This window comes from Athene noctua, chromosome 3 (genome assembly GCF_965140245.1).
Source record: "Athene noctua chromosome 3, bAthNoc1.hap1.1, whole genome shotgun sequence".
In the NCBI taxonomy this organism is placed as follows: Eukaryota; Metazoa; Chordata; class Aves; order Strigiformes; family Strigidae; genus Athene; species Athene noctua.
This window is the reverse complement of record NC_134039.1, coordinates 81,209,646-81,229,946: the sequence shown is the minus strand read 5'-3', so window position 1 is coordinate 81,229,946 and position 20,301 is coordinate 81,209,646. Positions and strand designations below refer to the sequence as shown.

The following is a 20,301-nucleotide window of genomic DNA, read 5'->3' as shown; positions in this document are numbered from 1 at the left end:
CAGCATGGCTTTCTGGGAAGTCTGTAATACCTGACTCACTCTATTGGAACCTGCTGAAATCACTTGTGTGTATTTTTTCTAGGTGGTTGCAGTCATCTTTCCCTGCAGCTGGGGTCCTTTTCGGAGTATCTGAAGAATCATATCTTTATCCCATGTCCCATCTGTTGCTTGAGGACCTTAGGGCCAAATTCAAAGCCCATTTGTAGTCAGGGGAGAAAATCCCTGTGTGATTCAGACCTCAGTATCTCACTGCTCTTTTCAGTATGAATATTGAAATTTGCCATCTTGACTTGGCTGGTGGCTCATGTGCCGGTGTGGAGCAGGTGCCAGCAGAACTGCATCTTCCCACCCCAGAGCTGCTGCCCTGCAGGGTTTGCATCTGCTGCTGCAGGAGGGAATATCCTAAAACACGGCTGACTGTTAGTCAGTGGGTTCAGCTGCCGTATCTAGTTTGGCAGCTCACTCTGAGTTTCTAAATGATCTACATTTTTTTGCATATAAATAACGATGGCAGCAAAAATCGTGACTATTGTTGTGCCGTCTGTCTCTGGAACAAGCCCAGTCTTGTGACCTAACTGCTCTACCAAGGAGCTGCTGCTTTTTTGCAAGCTCTCTATATATTGCATTTCAACCTGGTCTCCTGCCTGTGCTGCTGCAGGGTCCTGGTGTCAGGGTGACCATGAGGGATGCTACAGAAAGCTGTGGGTCCTACACTCCAGGGACAACCCAATTGCAGCTGCAATGCCATTGCACCTTCCACATTGCTGAGTCAGGTTTCTGGTGGTGTCCGGAGCATCTATATGGAACACACACACCATGGTCTTGCGTTGGACACATCAGAGAGATGTTGAGTCTGAGACCCAACACCTGGAGTGTCTTGTACTAGACCCTAGGGAGCTGGGAGGTCTGAGGTGTTTGGGGATATGTTTATTATTCTACAACAATATTGTCAGTCCATTATATTGTCAATGCCTGCTTGAAACCAGAGACACTGCTGTGTGGGGGATGGTGTTAATTAACATGTTCTTTCGGCTGATGATCATGTCCTTAAGGAAGTTGAACCATGGAAGAAATTATAATACTGCAGTTAGGTTTTGCATCTTCAAACAGGGCTTCGGTCAGCTCTGAAAGTCAAGTTCAGCTGGTTTTGTATCTGAGCGTTCAGCCTTGGGAGTGCTGGGATATCAGGCATTGCCTTGTGGGAGGGTTGGGCACTTCCAGCCTCAGCATTCAGGTGGCGACAGTGAACGTGGGCGCTTAAGGTAGAACATTGCAGCACAACAAGAAGTATTCAAAAAAACCAAAATCATAAAAATATTGGCTCAGTTTTCCCAATAAATAGTTTATTTTAACTGAGTATTATAGAGGTGTTTTTAGCCTACTGGAATAGCACTTTAACAAAAAGCACTTTTAACAGGGGAGTTTCAGCCTGGTGCTTAACAGCTACAAGGAGGGGGATATATTTGGCATTTCTGTTTTCCTAACCTCCTGAGAACACACCAGCAAGATTCCTCTTAATTGAACCCTTAAACTTTTAATGCAGTCCCTGGACTGATATGCATTTGCCATATGTTTTACTTAGCTGTTAAATGGTTGACTAAGGCCTTTACTTGGCCTGTTAAACTGAATTGATGACATTTTAATATTGCACAGGGAATACCACAGCCAAATAGAAAACAGACATCTCTGGCACTGAGAGGGGTCAATCCTGGCTCTGGGCTGAGGAACCAGACCAGGGAGCTCAGTTCCTGCAACCAGAGCAGCATAAATAACACAGCAAGAGCAGGAGAGCATTTTCAGCAGTGGCTTTGGATCCTCATACCTGGCTATAAGTCATTATTTAAGGGCTGTCTAAAAGCACTTTATAAATCATCAGTGTGAAACCTGTTTTCCATGCTGGTCTGTAATGGCTAAAGTGAATGGCTTCTTCCACTGCGTGAATACACCTGGTTTGCTCTCTCTCAGCAAGACCAAACTTGGTGATTTTTCAGTTAGTTATGGAAGATGTGGGCTAAGATTGCCATCTACTAAAAGCATGACAGGATGAACATATTTCTTGAAGGGATGAATCTGGGTCCCTACAAAGGTTAAGGGAACAACTGACTTTCATTTTAATGGACTCTGTTACTGCTCCATGACATTAGCATCAATACGGCAGTCACAGTGCTGAGTAAGTGTTACGGTGCTGAGGGAGTCTTGAGTTATTTTCTGAGAGGTGGAACATTTTCAGAAGGAGGTTTGGAAAACACCCTGTGGTTTAGGGCACTTTCCAAGAGTCGGAGCTATTGACTTGAATCCCACTCTCTTCTCTTCCAGCTGGAGCAGGAAGCGGAATTTGTGCCCCATGTCCTGGGAGATTTGCTGCTCACAGTTGGCTGCATGGCAAGTCTTGACCTCTTGGCAGCAGCAGTACCTGGGTTATCCGAACCATGTGTTTGATCATAGATGCCTAATTCCTCCTCAAGGGACCTAAGTCCCTTTTTAGATTCATCCTTCTGCGACTTGCCAAGTTTGCAGAGGAAATCAGTGGCAGAGCAAAGGTTACACACAGCTCCCCTTAGTTGAAGCTCTTGCCTTGGCCATGCTTTTGTGTTTGCAGGGGAGTGCAATGATCCTGCATGTCTCACATCTCCCTGCCCACTGGCACAGAGCTCCTGGAGAGAATTATGGGGGTGTGTGGTAGCATTCATATTGTGAATATCAGATATAATTAATGCAGTAATATTAATTTCTTTGACATGTTTGGTGTTAGTGAAACCTTGCTTGGTATGCAGGCAACCAAAGATTGCCTGATTAGCGAGAGGTAGAACATCTAGCTGCAGATATTTACCTTCTTATCTCTTTTCTTTGGTCTCTTCCTTTGGACCGGCATAATAGCAGTTTACTGACTTGAATGCATTGGCTTGGAGAGACTCAGTGCCTCCCTATCAGTGCCTGGACTGAGGGCACCGAGTTTTAGTACTGTTACCTCTATTTTCAATCTCAAAATCACTCTCAGGCACATAACCGGTTGCACGGATAATTTTGCCCTAATACTTGTGCATCAGTGTGCAGGGTTGGAGGTGCTAGGTTGCAACTGCTTGACAAAAGCTGGGATCCTACAAAACCTCTCTCGTGTTATATGCACATACAAGGCACAGGCTCTTTTAAAACTGAAGAAGGAGCATTCTTCAGCTAAGTGCATTGGGCAGGCTTTGTGATGCTCAGATCTCATCTGTACTGGACAGTGATTGGAGGAGCTACTGTAGACAAGTTTTCTATAGATATAGTCCGTACCAGAATAAAAGTCACTTCAAACTAATTGTTCTGCTATACAAATTGTATCACTACCTTGCCATGTCCTTCATAATCTTAGGATGACTGCTGATTGGACTGGATGCGGGCTTGCTTCCTTGACAAACCCCAGATTAACTCAATTTGGGTAAAATCCTCTACTGCTTAATCAGTGCAACACCACCAACATCTCTGGGTCTGTCCCACATGGTATTTGGCCGTCGCTTTTCAGATGCTATTACCAAATGCAGGACACTTGGAATCGCTGTGCAGTAATTGTGAGCCCTGCAGCCAAAATCCGTATTTCATTTTTGTCCATGAGATTTTGCAGTGTACTTTAACTACCATATTAGCAAAAAGCTCTAAGAGTCCAGCAGTTTTCTAACCTCCCTGGTGTTCTTAGTGTATAAATCACACAGCCCAAGAGCATGAGGAGTGTTATATTTGCTAGATTATTGTTTAGGTTTAATCTAATCATTAGTTTTGATGTGGGATGGAGGAAGAGCTTTTGATTTTAATTTTCACACAACCGTGTTTATAACATATACAATGGATGCTAAGGAGCCAGTTTTGGCAATTAGGAGTATCCCTATAGAATGTAAAAGGAATATTAAAGACATTTTTTAAATCACAACTGAATCCATGAAGTAATAAGGTCTTGTTTTGTCAGCAGGAATGCACAAAATCTTATCAGGTCCTATACTGGGCAAATTAAGTAGACAGCAATTAAATAGTAATGGTGAGGATTCCCTATGGGATGTACTGAGTTGTTACAGTGGCAGTTCAGACCAGCTCAGCATTGTGCCCATCAGCACAACCCTTTGCATCCCCCAGAAGTGGATGCCAAAGCATGTGTGCTGGGTTGTACCTCCTCTGTGCCCAGCGTGCCTGGCAGAAAGCACACTCTTGGGGTCGTCTCCTGCCGTGGGCCTCCCCAAGAGCAGCAAAGCTGAGCTGGGAGGAGCAGTTTGATGGCTGTAATCTGAAGCTGTTCAGTTTTACAGCTCGTATTTTTGCTGTTGCTTGGGGCTTGTTCATGAATGGAATTTTATAGGGCAGTTTAAATATGAAATGTGAAACATGGGGGAATTATATCCTTTATGGTCCCCAGGAGGTCGAGTTCAAGGAAGAGCTGTGCACTGTGCGTGGCAAGTAGTAGGAGGCAGCAAGTTATCTCTGAGGCTTCGGGATAGTCCTGTTGGATGCTTTGGAGACTGGAGGGCTTGAGGGAACTGAGGACCACGTCCTCACTCTTTGCCCACTCTGCTTTGGGGTGGTGCTTCCAAGGAGCTGCCTTTGGAGTGTCACTCCTGGAAGGGGGATTTTTGTCGTGCTGTCAAGTAGGATGGAGATGAGTGTCACTGTGCCATGCCCCAGTGCCACTGCCGTCCACACACTTGATGGTCTGACTTTAGGAAGATGACCCAGCTCTTTGCTGTTGAAATGTGCTGTACTGAGCTTTTGGTGCTGAGTGTAGTTCCCATGAATTACTGCATCTAAGGTGATCCGGTTCAGCTTTTCTCTGTTTTTCCAGCTAACTTTGACTATTTGATGTATCAATCATGGTTTTGCTTTTTTCAAACATCAGCTTTTAGTTTGTCACTAATTCACCTATTAAAAGATATTATGGAAATAGACACAGCAATAGACTCCTAAAATACTGAGCATGAACTATAAGTTTGCTTGTTGGCATTGATTTGTGCTTCTGTCTTGAAAATAAAATTACTGTGGAGCTATTTGTGTCGATTAACGAAGAGTTAGCTGGAGACTTTTGTTTTCTCTGTCAAGGCAACTGTGTAAAGTGTTATAATAGACATCAGCCTTAGAGCAATAATGTGTAAGTGGATATTTAAAATCTCTCCCAAGGCCATGGGACAGTCCCAGTAAAAACCAGAATGCCTGGCACTCAGCCAGCCTGAGGTTTTTTTTGATGCAGGAGCGAATAGCTACCTTTAAAAATAACAGATACATAAAATCTTCTTTCTTTTGTTGGAGTCCTCGTTATTAGCATGAACGTGTCTGTTTTCATCTGTATGATTAGATTCTTGGAAGTTGTCTCCATGATGAATTGATGATTTCCATTAGAAACTTCTCAACGGCCTGGACTAAATCAGCCACCAGTAAGGCAATAATTGAGGAATTATTAAAATAAGCCCCGGGGCACGTTTGTTTTATGTAGGACATTCTGGAAACTTTCTCTTTTGTGTGCTATGATTCTAATATATCTTTTAACAAATACTTTCCCTTCAGGAAAGGTGGTGTTTTGTTTTTTTTTTTTTTTCTTTCAAAAGGCAGTAAATTCAGCTACTGCATAGAATAAAACCAGTAAATCTGTGGCTGTGGTACCTGGTGTTAGTGTCAGGCAGCCAACATGGACTGAGTGAGCACTGGGTGTTGGCAGGATTGTCTTTTCTGTCCTCTCCATGCCCAGCTAGTTTCACTTGTGGTTTCCCAGCATTTTGGGAGGCTGTCCTTTCTGCTGGCCTGCTTGCTTCTTTGGCTGCTGGTGGCATCTCATTCCTCCCATCTCTTGAGGGGATGCAGCGGACAACATCTCCTCGAGGAGCTCATCCCATGGTCTCTGAAGAGCAGAAATCACATGAGCCTTGGTGCTTCACATGCCTGACTCCTGGGTTTTTTGGAAAATATCAGGAATTAGGACCAGATGCCTTTTTTTTTTTTTTTTTTTTTTTTTTTAAGAAATTGCCTCTTTTGTACATCATAAATCTTCCCTCAAGGCCGTGAGAGAATATCTGTGCTGCCCACCCTCCAGCCAAACCACAATAAATCAGCAGGTCTTCCTGGTCCCTGCTGTGCCTTATCTGTGCAAAGGGCACAGCTTGGAAATTAGCTGTTGCTAATGGGAGAAGGCAGCTGGCGATCTGCAAATAAACATGAAGCTTTAATCATGAGTGCTGTTTCTGGCTTGTCAGCAATACATAAGCAACATCATGAATCACGTCCACTCACAGGCTTCATGCACGGAGCTGGAAAAGAATGAGTAATGTGAAAAACAGTGATTAATAAGGTAGGTGAGAGGAAAGTCTCAGGTGATACATAGCAAGGTGTGCTCAGCCTCATGGATTGCAGTGGGGTTGGAGCAGGGGGATTTAGACCGGTGTGTTTGCCATGAACTGCTTTTAACAGTTTTGATCTGGTTGTGTATGCCACTCATCCTCACTCACCGTGGCCTCTGTCCACTGTCCCTCTTTAGAGGTGACTGGGCAGAAGATTAATCAACTTGTGTTCAATCCTGAGGTTTCCAAATTCAATACCTGTTCCTCCTGGTTCTTCCAATGATTTTACAAGTGTCCTTGCAGCTCCAGTGGAAACTGAATTTACCAGCTAAGGATATTATATTGCTCTAAACAGTCACATAAGTTTTATTTAGCTGAGACTGCATCTGAGCATTAAGAATTCCATTTGGTATCTCTATACCGCTCAAAATTGGGGAAATTCACTCTCTGCTGTGGAAAACAGGGATATCTTGGTTGAACAGTGGTAAGATAAACATCACAAGATATAGTAGACTGAAAGAATTATGTTCAGAAGAGAGTAGTAATTGGAAACTCTATATTCTATTTAGATTATACTCGATTCAGTATTGAAATACAGATACTTAGTACTGGTCCATATCCTGTCCAGGAATGGCCAGATCGTTACTGATGCAGATATAAGCGAAGATACTTAACATGGTAATTTAAGTTTCCAAATGGAGAACTGGAAATGAGCATCGCTGTGTCTGCACTCAGCTTCTAGTTAGCTCTTCACAGAGGCTGTGAAATTAGCTGTTGAATTTAATTTTATCAGAAAGAAACATCAGATAGAAGCAGAAAAAAATGAAGTTACCAAAACCTAAAAGGAGTAAGATTGCTTTAATATAGCTAAAGAGTCTGCAGTCAGTGTTGAAAAGGATCCAATGACAGGCTATCAGAAGTTATCACTGGAAAAAAAACTCAATGTAATTAGTCAGTGTGTGTAATTAACCACTGGACAAAGCAGACAAGGGATTAGTGGTATCTTCTAAGTCAAGCCTGGCTACACTGCTAAATGATAGTCTTTTGTCCAGCCAGGAGCTATGGATCTGAGGCAAAAATTGTACAATCTTTGTTTTGTCTGGAGTCAGATTAGATTATCGTAATGGCTTTAAAATCTATGAATCTGTCATATTTGATTTTAAGTGAATGAATCAAAAGACTCCCTTAATGTAGATATGCACATTCAGACAAGAGACGAGTGAATTATTAAATAATTAATTTGATGAGCACAAACATAAGAATATGAGCGCCATTTTATTGGGTCATACCAAGGATTCATCTATTCCAGGATTGCTCCTCAAATGACAAAGGCTTTTGCCTTAAATCCACCACCTGCTAATTCCATTAGGTCCCCCATTTCTCATCTGTGGTGTGAAATAATTCCTTATGCTTCTTTTTTCCATGCTCCATCCTTTTCATGATTTTGTAGAGCACTATTGTATCTCCTCTGTCATCTCTTTTCTTCGTAAAGGTGATCTCTCTTTTCATGGAGAAGCTCTCTGGTCCTGCTTGCTTTTCTTGCCTGCACTTTCCAAAGTTTGATTATATTTTTGGCAAAAGCATCTTTTCCATAAAGCTCATGAAGGTGGGATTTGTCTGAATGAACACAGAAATGGACATTTCTGTTGCTCACACCCTGAAGTGTGCTCTTAGCAACATCACACCCTAGAAATGCCTCCTTCCTTGTCTTGGCTGAAGGAGATGAGGGTGGTAGCTCTCATAAGGGTACTTATTCTGTAGACTTGCGAGACTGGGTGAGATGAATTTTGTCAAAAATGTTGAAGGTGTGAGTGCACCATAGGTATTTAGGGGGACAAATGTTTTTCTCCTTTACACTCAGTTTTCTCCCAAACCTTCTGCTTGTTTTTTCATGGCCACAGAGCATTTTGGAGAACTGTCCTTAATAACTCCAACATTTATTTCCTGATTTTTACTTTAGTTACTTTCAGATTTCTTAAGAAATGCTTCATTAGAAGCAACTACAATTTTGTGGTTTTCTCTATCAGTTGTCTGCAAGTTTCTTCATACTTTCTCAAAAGTTAAAGATCACATTAATGACTTTTTAAATATATATAGTTGTTGTAACAGTTTGATAAAACAAGATACCTGTATAATTTAGAGTTAAGTTGGTCTATTTGGTTTTAATATTTAGCTCCCTATATATTGTTTATACCAACTGCTTGACAAGTTGATTTTTACAACAGCATATCTTGACCAGTTGACGGCATTTCTTTTTTTTTTTTTGGTTTGAAGTAAATTTTCCTTGGTTGTGTTTGTCTAGGACAGAGGAACAACTCAAAGTTGTACATCCTACAGAAAAGCAAAAAAAAACCCCAAAAAACTATGCAAGATACAGGTGATATAAGGAGCTTCAGAGCTCTTTCTGCACTGAGGCAAGTATTACTCAATATTATCTTAACCTCGGTTATTTCCATGATCACATCTGCCTGCAAGCTTGTGAGAAAGCATGTGAAAATCAGACTCAGAAAGAGGAATATACACACAAAAACAAGTTTCTATAAAGTGTTATTCACAGAAAAGCTGGGCTGTTTAAACTCCAGCTGGGAGTGACTTTACTGTACTTTTCTGTGGTCCTTTTAGATATTTAGGATAATTCTTAGTGTTGCATTCATCTTATATTTCATAATTGTTTACTATACACTGCATAATTTACAGTATCCATTTTCAGAGACATGGCTTCTCATTATTTTTAGGTCTGTTCTTCCTAGTTAATGCTGGCAGGACATCGAGGTTGGTTTCCATTGGAAAACAAGTCAAAAGGAAAACAAACTCAACCTATTAGTGCTGAAACTTGACCTACTTTTAAATTGCTGTCAGGTGAGGAATCTCCTCCAGATTTTAACTATCTGCTTATTTTATGGAGAGCTGGAGGAATATGACAGCAGTTAGGAAAACGTTGTTCCAGCCCTCAGATACTGGAAAACATATTTTTTTGTTGTGGTTTGTCTACAGAGCTCTACTTTCCGTTTTCGAGAAGCAAAGTGAGGAAGGTTGAGGCAATAAAATTGCATGTGGATAAATATATATATATATGTTACGATGAGCAAGAGTGATTGGGCTGATTTACTGACATCTCACATAAGGAAACGGATAAATCAGGGAGTAATTGCTTCTTTAAAATTAAGCTTTTGAGTTATTTAATGCATACTGTGCATATTTTAGTGACTTTTTTTAAATGGTGGATTTTTTCCCAATGAAATCTGTGGTGAGTCCGTTGTATGTATGGATTCCCATGTGATGACATCAAACAATTGACTGACATGGTGGACACAGCTGAAAGGGTTGGAAGGGACCTTTAGAGGTCATTTAGTCCAACCACCCTGCAATGATCAGGGATGTCTTCAATTCAGTTAGGTTGCTCAGAGCCCTATCCAACCTGACCTTGAATGTTTCCAGTGACGGGGCATTTACCACCTCTCTGGGCAACCTGTGCCAGTGTTTCACCACCCTCCATAGGTCTTTTTTAAAATGGCACACTGGGGTGTGATCCAGTTGCTAATACTAGATGATTCCTTGGCTCCTGTTGAGGTGCCAATCAAACTGTAAGAGCTCGGAAGATTAGAAAAAAGATGTGCTCGTCTTCTGCTCATTATGGTGTTTGCAGACCTCAGCAGAGCACTAGAGATATGAAAGTTTGCTACAACATCCCTTAGGATTTGATTGCGTGGTGGGGTTATCAGTGCAGGTTGCTTTACTACAGATACGTGCCTCATAAGTTGTGATGGCAGCACTGGGGGAGCATTGCTGTAGCTGGCAGGTCCTAGGTCTCCTCCACACCCCACTGCCTGATGGGACAAGTGTAGATGGAGGCAACTGGGCTGCTGGCATTTGAAGGGCTGTCATAAGCTGTCAGTCAGTAAGGTTTAGTTACAAGAGACTTAAAACCTAAGGTCCTTTGTCATTTTGTTGCTATTAGTGCTGTCACACTTTTTACAGCTGATGAAACCAGGGGAAATTTTGAATATAATATTGAATATTTGAATACAGAATAAAATTTTTAATAAAACAAGACAGCATCGACCTCAAAAAATCAGCGACCTCAAAAGAGCTCCACAGTAGGGATTCTATGAAGAAAAATGTCTTCAAAAATTTTAACTGCCAAACTACACTACATTCCTGAGTTGAGATTTCCAGAGACTTTATGCTCTTGTCCCAGTGGAAACAGAAGTCTGTTCTACAAAGCACAACCTTACTACAACTGCTCAGCAAATGTCATATGAACCTTTTAATGAAAGGAAAAAGGTGGTTTGCTCAGTTTGATTCTGAGAGATGACCACACCGTTTTTGCCCAGACTTTTCCAAAACAACCCCTCAGGTTGTGGGGCAGCCCTCTGTGCAGCCATCACCACGGTGGTGATGAAGGGCTGAGGAACCATCAGCCCCCCAGGATAAATCCTGCAGCAACATTGCATTGAACAGCACTGTCAAAGGAGAGGGTGCTAACACTCATCCATCCTTCTCTACCACATGCACACAACTTTATTCTAGAAAAATAAGCCAAAATTAATCCCACATCCTTTTTTTTTTTTTTTTTTTTTTTTTTTTTTTTTTTTTGGTGGCCTTGGAGCATGTATTTATGTTACCATCAGATTTTAAGGGGAGTGATTTAAAGCTACAATAACAAGGAAAGTCCTTGCCTTGTTCAAGCTATATATTTTATGATGTGCTGCAAATGACAAAGCCGGTGCCGCTGTATACTGACTAAGGCAAGTTTCTGTAGGACATACAGTATTTCTATAGCAATTTCTGTCCCTGCCTCATTAACACGTTAGATTATGGGTATAAGGAGAATTTTAATCATGTACTTATATTTGCAAGAGTTCAGACTGAATAATCATAACGTTCCTTTCTGGGTCTAAAAGCTATTAATCTGTTTACTCATTTTCTTTTTATGTGTTGCATCATTTGAACAATAAGATGAGGGCAACTAATTCCTCCAGCCAGGTTTGCTTTCCGGTTCTCGTGCATTTTCACAATGCAAAGGAAGTTTAAAGCCAAACAGAAAAGCCCTGCATTACAAACAAAGTAAATTTTTAAAATAGAAATATTTTCATGAATAAGAATTCCTTCATTAGAGAAGAGTAATACTCAAAGCCAGAACTCCCCAGGAATGGTCCCTTCAGTCTTTCTTATCTCACCTCACATTTCCAGCTTTATGCCCCAAAGACTGAGTTATGTGATTTTTCTGATTCATATTGTAGAAAACCGTAAACATGTAACTTCTAATCAGTAAGCTATTCACAATTTTAGGGTAATGCTCATATTTAACTTATTTTTCATATTGGCCTGGGATGCCTCCTGCTCCAAATTTCTGAAATAGGCCCTCTTCATCAGGCATCCCTAATCTACAGGTTTAAGCAGTATCAATGAGTCCCTAGGCACACCTCTGCCTTTCCACACTGCTTCTTCTAACCCATCGTGGTGGTGCTTTGATGACTTGTCCAATGGTGAACTTCACATTACTTTTGGAGAGAAAAGCCTACAAACTCTGAATAACTTTGATGGGATTCTTTGCATAAGTCTACCACTGATGAGTTCATCAGTAAGTCTTTTTATAAAAAGCAATTAAACAGTCAAGCAGTAAACAATCCAGAACAATTTCATCCTTCCTGTACTCCGAAAGAAACAGAAAAGAAAAACATCAATGTTTGGCCAAATGGCCAAGAAGTTAAAGTGATATTTCAAAGGGTGTTATTTTTCAAGTTCCTAAAACAAGCAGAAAGGTTCCTACACTTGATAACAGTGCGGGATGCAGGGTTGAATAAATGAGAAGGTATATCTGTGCACGCAGATGGTACCAGCAAGAGAAAGAAAGGGTAACATGAATACATTAATATCAATATATGACTAAATTCTTTTTCATTCCAGCATATATTTGTTCTTTTATTCATGGATTTATTTACCTGAAGGCTAACATACATAGGGATGTCCCCCGCCAGGCAGCCCCGCTGTGGTGGTGGTCTGGCAGGTACGTGGTGGACTGACCTGCAGCTGGCAAAAACATCAGAAATTCAGAGAGAATGGCTCTTGGTTTGTGTTTATGAGTTTAGGAGCCTTCAATTATGAGGGAGTTTTTTGTCTGGTGATCATCATTAATCAAAAGGTTTCGTAGAAACGTCGCACATTCTGCTTTCCTGATGGTACTGCAACGGAATTGGTTGCTTCAGGAAAAGGCTGATCACATCCCTTCTTACCTGCAGCAGGGGCTGTTTTCTTTTTGTTTGCAGGTTTAGCTCTTTCCTGATGAACTTTATGGTAAAATGGGTTACTGTAAAGTAAGGGTGTAATACTAATGCTGAAATGTTTCCTCATCTTGCCCAAGAAACTGTGTAGTGACAAGGACTGACACCAACCCTTGAACAGAGCCTTAATAATTATTAGGACACTGCTGGAGTGACCTCTTTGTCTATAATGAGGACTGTGAGGTCTTTTTTACTCTGTGTGCAGGGTGTTCAGCCAACACTGAACACACGCAGAGCCTAAATAATGTGGTAGCTCATCCATGTACACAAAACCACTGGCATTTTCAAAGTTTTTTGAAACCTGTCTTAAAGTGAGACACTCGGTGTGGCAGCCTGTGCTGGAGGTTTGGGTCTACAGTTAAACACCAAACTGGGAATAAACAAGAGGCAAAATCTACAAATCCAGCCAGGAAAAGAAAATATTAAAAATATAACAATGGACACCAATTCTCTTTTTAACATCTGTCTCTGTTTCCTTGTTCATATTCATTAGAGCTGGGCAAATTTTCTATAGCTGACCCCAGACCAGAGGACTGTGAGAGTTTATTGCAAACTCCAGCACCAGGCTAGATCCTCTGACAGATTTTACATCATCTGTGTGACTGATACATGAAGTCTCCTTAATGAAATGCTAGATCTGGAAGCTTTTATCTCAGGAAACTCTGGAACCAGATTGCAAACTGTGTCTCCCCATCAGAATCACAGATTCTGTCTTATTTTTCATATGGTCAAGTTGCATCCTACTGCCCCTCTTCAATCTGGGTTTTGATGGCAACGCAACTTTCTTGTATCAGTAATAGTGTGACCAGCAGGACTAAGGGAGTAATTGTCCCCCTGTACTCAGCACTGGTAAGGCCACACCTCAAATACTGTGTTCAGTTTTCTACAAGAAAGATATTGAGGTGCTGGAGAGTGTCCAAAGAAGAGCAGCGAAGCTGGTGAAGGGTCCAGAGCACAAGTCCTGTGAGGAGCAGCTGAGGGAACGGGGGTTGTTTTGCCTGGTGACAAGGAGGCTGAGGAGAGTTGCTTTCTACAATTACCTGAAAGGAGGTTGTAGCGAGGTGGGTGTTGGTCTCTTCTCCCAAGTAACAAGTGATAGGATGAGAGGAAACAGCCTTAAGTTGTTCCAGGAGAGGTTTATATTGGATATTAGGAAAAACTTTTTCACCGAAAAGGTTGTCAAGCACTGGAACAGGCTGCCCAGGGAAGTGGTTGAGTCACCACCCCTGGAGGTATTTAAAAGATGTGAAGATGTGCCACTTAGGGACATGGTTTAGTGGTGGACTTGGCAGTTTTAGATCAATGGTTGGACTCGATGTTCTTAAAGGTCTTTTCCAAGCTAAATGATGATATGATTCTATGATTCTTAGTGGTGTAGAGCTTGTGGAAGAGGACATTATTGTATGTCCTGGCTGTTTCGCTGGGTCAGGACTGAGAGTTTTTGTCTTTCTCTATTTCCTGCAATGAGAAAATGAAAATAATGTTTATTCTGGCCTTCCTCATGTTGCTAGTCAATGATACCTACTAAAGGCACATATCCTCAGGTAAAAGATACAGTAGAAGTGAAAAGTATTCATATTTATGGATGGATTTGGGGGGTTTTTCATTCTAAACTAAATTAATCTTCTCAGCATTGTTTTTAAATTTTTTCCTATATTCCTGGAGCCAGGCAAGGCATATGCTGTGGTGTCCATGTGCGATGTGGACACCCAGCTCAACTCCTTCTCCAAGTGCTGATCTCTCCCCATGTTGTTTGGTGAACCGGGGGAAAGTCACTGTTTGGTGGCCGAGCAAGGACCAAGGGATGGAGCCGCACACACCTTGCAGGCAGTCCCAGCACACATCCATACAGAAGATGCAGCTGCAGCCACTTTGCTGATTTTTGTCCAGCTCTGAGTCCCTGGACAGGGGTAATGCTACTCTGGATCGCAGCATGACACTTGAGCTGTTCCCAGGGTTAAATGCTTTTCAAGTCACTTGGCTACTCCTCCTTTGACTTTTTCTTTGCTGAGAATCAAGATTTAAATCAGCAGGGGAAAAGGTTCCTTGTGCTGTTGTTTGGGACAGTATGTCCAACTCTGTGAGCCAGTGCCAGCTGCAAGACAGGAGCAGTCCTCTTCCACTAATGAGAAACCCCTTCTACCCTCTCTTTCTCGTCAGAAAATTTTGTCTTAAATTTCTTGAAGACAAAGACCTAATCCTGCTCTTACTGCCTGCAGTTTCAACTCAGCCTCCTGTGCACTGCTCAAAATTGCCATAGAAAGCGCAAAGCTGATGCTGGTGTTAAAAAAAAAAAAAAAAAAAAAAAATTCTCCCAAGACTCGAACAAAGAAATTGCAGCTGCACTTTGTGAGTGCCCAGGTCTGTTCAGAGCAAGGTGCCAAGGCCTGTCTCAACAGGGTAGAGAGAGTAGGGATCAAGACCAGCTTCAGACAAAGAGTCCACATCTCTACCATGAGTTTAAAGCATTTGAGCTCTCCCACAGCTGCCCTAGCAGGTTTGCTCCTGGAAGAGCATTGACTTATGTCAGTCCTTGGGCACCATACAGGGAACGGCATTCCCAATGACATTACAGTTGAGTTAACCCTATTTTGGAGGATAAAAGCCATATGGACATAAGCTCCATATGGAAAGTAGCCATGGCTTTGGGTGCTAAGTTACAGAGTATCCCTGGGAGGTGAACCCCAGCCATAACTCCTTCCCGCACCAGGGAGACTCTATAGGTGACAGCAAACATGTAATACAAATCCCATGTACCATTACACAAAGTTAAGACACGAATAAATAAGAGCACGGATCCCTCAACTCTCTGCATGTACCTGGGATGCTGTTGACACTCTGAATAAGCAAGTGGCTGCAAACTTACCAGCTGTTCCTCCTGAGTCCTTGGATTAAACTCTGGTTTGCAATACATCATTTAAGAGGTTGCAAATATTTTCCATGTGTTGAAATAAAATTATAAACAGATTGAGCCTGGGTACAGTAGATCCACTGGACTAAAGTTGACTAAGAAAAGCTTTTGATTAAGGAATGAGGCTTAAGGGGGATAGGGATTGAGCTGGCATGGAGGGAAATTTTGTCATTTTAATGAAAAAATTTTTGTGGAAGTGTACTCTCTGCAAACATTGAAGGAGATAATCGTTGTGCAGGAAAGCACGTGATGTAAATCAGTATCTCCTAAAGCAGTCCATCTCTTGAATATAACAAAAGTAACTGTATGAAATTGCAAAACAGCACGCACTGCATTTTCATGGGGAAATGTGCTGTATTTAGTCATACTAATTACTGCGTGGGCTCAATTTTCAGTGCAATCAATCCACGGGAAACAAAAGGGCTGCAGGGGAAATATAAAAAGACAGTCAGCTAATAAGAGCCAGATTCAATAAAACTGTCTGCATTCGGTGAACGGCGAGGCAGCGGTGTGTCCATTCTCCCTTGGCAAGGCACGCAATGGGTTGGGCAAAGGCTGTAGGGCTGAGAGGAGCTTGAAGCAACACCCTGTGTATATATACATTTATATAGATGAGAAATGCAACTCCTGTTGTGAGAAACGAGGAAAGAAGGGGGTTTAATTCAAGTTTTTCTGTGCAGCGTTCAGGGTGTCGTCTCAGCACAGGTTGTTGTGTGATGCAAGTTCTGGCGGTGCAGCCTCAGCCTGCCATGCCTCTATCCCCGCTGTGCCAGGAGTCACGGGCTCTCCAATTCAGTACAGTACCAGCGACTTACCCCTGCCCCACTGTCAGCCCAGCACTGCTGCTCCAGCCTCTCTCTGCCAGCAGCAAGCAGCAAGCCCCAGGGCTGCTGGTATGGCCAGGGGGTCTCTTGGGTGGACTTCAGACCCTGGGTGAACTTCACCTTTAGTGCAGAGTTTCAGTTTAATGCCAATATTTTAGCAAGCTATTTGGTTTGTTTGCCCAGCACTTAATAGGAGGATTATCTGTGTTGTTGTTTTTTTTTCTTCCAAGGTTGTGTTTCATTTTCAAAGTCGAATGTGTTCATCTTTAGCAGTAGCCTTCTCTCCCATTCTGGCTCCAAACTTCCCTAGAAAGTGGCTTCATGGCATTATTCAAGCAGATTATGGCTTGGAGTGTCTGAATTACCTAGTGTTCATATAATGGCAAGCTCCCAGACCATATGTATTTAATGACTGTAATAATTTATTATTTTCCCTTTATTAGGTTTGTTTTTAAAGAAAGTTTTACTGTGCTATTTACGATATGCTAAGTGGTGCAACTTGCTGAAAAAACATATCGCATACATTTTATTTTTTAATAGGTTTTGCTTGTTAAAATTGAAATCTTTTATTTACCCTAGTAGGGCAGTTTTTTGCTGACAGTTTTATTATTTCAATTACTCAGATATTTCTTTCCTTTTTTGTTTCCCCAGATACTCCTCCAGGGAGTTTTAATGTGTCCATTCTTTATTTAAGATTGGGTTCAGAACGTGTTATTTCTAGCAGGGCAGAGGAAAAGTGTACTATAGCAGGCATTAAATAGTGGGATGTCAAGGTTTTACTTTTTTTCCTCTTTGAGTTTGGAATCCTTTCCCCATCTGTGTCATCTGGTGATTAATTACACTGATAATCTGCTCTCCCTCATCAATAACTGTCTGCTACTAGTGCTGGGCAGAGGCCGTGCTCTGCCTGAGGAGTTTGTGGCTGCTGATAAATGAATGTAGATGTATGAGTAAAGGGGGGGACCTCTGAGAGCATTTAAAATTGCCAGAGACACTGAGTCATTTAATAAACTAACACTCTATAGGTACTGGCAGCAACTGCTGTATGCATTTCACTCACTGGTGGGAAAAGGAGAATGGCATTCCTCCAGGGAAAAACCTCAGCCTTGCTTGGGGGAATGAAAAGTGAATCCCAAGGGATCCTACTGGTAGGCAGCCTTACAATTTCAGTGGGCTAGCACAGCAGGGAGAGCAGACTGAATTTGCCTATGCAAAGTTCCCTAGGGTGGGACAGTGTGGAAACCCATGTCTGCTCCCCTGGCCTCTGCTAGGGGATCGTTGTGATTTCCCTTTGCCAGTTTTAGTGAGTCTTTGACCACTCTCTGATGTGTGATGGATTTTATTTTTCATTAAAGCATGACCAGTCGTTGGAGTATGAGAAAACCAAACCAAATGCTTGTTGGGACAGTGGGAGAGCCCCCAGAGCTCCAGATGGATGTGTGTTTGGACTGCCTGTGACCAGGGCATGACCTTCACCATCCTTTAGTGAGGTGGAAAGCACATTGCAAAGCATGTCCTCACACTTCTGCGTCCTGTCATGTTTTCCAGAGTGTCTGGGGGAGAGCTTTTCGACCGCATTGTTGAGAAAGGTTTCTACACTGAGAAGGACGCCAGCACCCTGATCCGGCAGGTCCTGGATGCCGTCTACTACCTGCACCGAATGGGCATCGTGCACAGGGACCTCAAGGTACAACCGCAGTGTGGCTCGGTCCTCCAGGCAGTGTTAATGAAGGTTGCGTAATTATGTGAGTCTAACACATGTAAATCCAGCTTCCACTGGGACTGGCTGTTTCAGTAAGATTTTACCATAAGAGGGATGCTCTGAAGGCTTCATAACCTTCCATCATAATTAGTTTTAATGAGGACAATCAATGGTGTGACGATGGGAGTTTTGCACATATGATGTGGGGAAAAAATTCATTAAGACCTGAAATGTTGCATTAAGGCAGGAAACTCATCTTAACTGGGATGTGTTTATGGCTCTAAAGTATCTTGCAAATTTGCTGTGCTAAAGTTACTTTTACTTAATAATAATTAGTAACAATAAATAGTGTGGGAATGTTGAATATTTTCCTATCATGTAATTTGGACCAGTGTTTTTGGAGACACTGCTAACCGCAAGGATTCTTCTAAGGAACATTGTGTGCCAATGTGAGTTTTAGATAATTTTCATCTCAGCTATACTGTGTTATCACATCAAAAACTCTCAGATTTTCTGGTAAAAAAAAACAAAAAACAAAAAACAAAAAAAAAAAAAAAAAAAAAACAAAAAAACAAAAAAAACAAACAAAAAAAACACCAAAACCAAAACCAAAACCCAAAAAAACCCAGCAACCAAAACCCCAACATTATTTCTGCATTGTTTCCTTCCAATATCTTAAACTGTCACTAAGATAAGCAGAAAGGCTTGGATTTCCTAACACACAGCTAATCCTCCCCATCTTTAGTATCTTAAATAATAAATTAGCAGAAGACAGTAGAAAAAGATATAAATGTCAGAAGAAAACTGTGTGTTCAGTTCCTGAGCTTTACCAAAGTTTACTGCCAGAAATGAAGAATTCAGTGAATGAAATAACATTTCTGTTTTTGAAGGCATGCTCCAAACAGGAGTTTCCTTGGATGTTACTGTTGTGGCTTTGAACTATACCCGTGTAAAGAGAGGGGAATTTGGCTAAACAGGTCATATTGTGTAAAGGCTTGCTGAACATTAATGGAGTCAAGAGCCACAAAGAAGTTTTCTTGGGTTTTCTGTAAGGAGGCACTTCCATCTCCTACAACCTTCATGTATTGCTCTCAGTTCCCTATGTTCTTACACTAAAGTACATAGAAATATTCTCATATTTATTAGAGTTCCACCACATTTCAGTATGGAAGCATTGTTGAGTATTTTAACATAACCAGCTTTCTCCCGAGTTCAATTTGTAGAAAATAACTTCAGGCTTCTTTCTGCCACCAATGTTTTTGGAGGGAGGTCCAAGTCCTCTTAATTCAGAAACTCCATTGTACAAGCTCTTAATATTCCTGTCTTCATAATTTGAAGAAAGGCTGTAGCTCTCACTTTAAAACAGATTAATCTTATTTAAAATTCCTATAATAAAATATGAGGCCTGGTAAATGGGAAGTGGATTAATCTGCAAATTACTTCTAGACTTTATGTAAGGACATGCTGAATTTAGGTCAAAATAACCTTTTCCAGTCATATTTTGGGGCAAAGACTAGCTCTTTTTCTTACTTTTGTTTGCAAGTCTTTGTCAGTACCATATCAGTTGTTAAAATGACTCATAAAATATGGTATATGAGGAACACCTGCTGTGAATTTCTGTTAGCACAAACATACCATGATGGCAAAAATAGGGATATAATAAGGCTTTTTATGATCTCAAAGTATCAATATAAGTGTAAGTTTCAAATTGTGATCCCCAAAATGAAACTCTGGGAAAGAATCCACTGTATAAAAATAAAACCCATGAAACATCTATAACAATTATTTATTGTAATTATGTGTTATTCAGATACCAAAATAGTACTTGGTGTAGTTAGGAAAAGCAGATCTGGGCTCCAAGTCTCTAATCTAAGTAACTCAGCAGCAGATAACAAAAGATGGCAGTAGATGAAGTCCAGGGAGTCCAGGATGTACAAAAGGACTGAAAGGCTCAAGCAGCTTTGCTTGGTACCGAACCACCTTGTTAACACTTTTAAAATTAACCAGCTTGAAGAACCAGACTTCTTTTAAAGGGGTTTTAAACAAGATTAAGTTTTAAATGGGTGGGTTTCTTGGGCTTACTAAATACGAGTAAGTGGGAGCCTGAGGTGAATTAGCAGAAACCGTTAGGAAATAATTGTTTTCCCTTAATACACTAACTCTACCAACCCCTCAGCAGACCAGAAGTGCACTAGTAACAACCAGGAGTAACTCCAACCAAGGACAGACCATGGCATAAAACTAACTCACGTGGTGCCTGAAAACAGTGTCAGCATTATAATAGCCAGTT

The 20,301-nt window shown here is 41.4% G+C and overlaps 1 protein-coding gene across 3 annotated transcripts in view; it reads left to right on the top strand.

Moving 5' to 3' along the window:
- The window catches only part of CAMK1D (calcium/calmodulin dependent protein kinase ID), a 227,004-nt gene that overhangs the window by 161,783 nt on the left and 44,920 nt on the right, over positions 1 to 20,301 (top strand). For all 3 annotated transcript variants that reach the window (XM_074903490.1, XM_074903489.1, XM_074903488.1), the window contains exon 4: positions 17,858 to 17,996. In XM_074903490.1, coding sequence (XP_074759591.1) covers positions 17,858 to 17,996 — 139 coding nt within the window. The remainder of the gene's footprint in view (positions 1 to 17,857; positions 17,997 to 20,301) is intronic.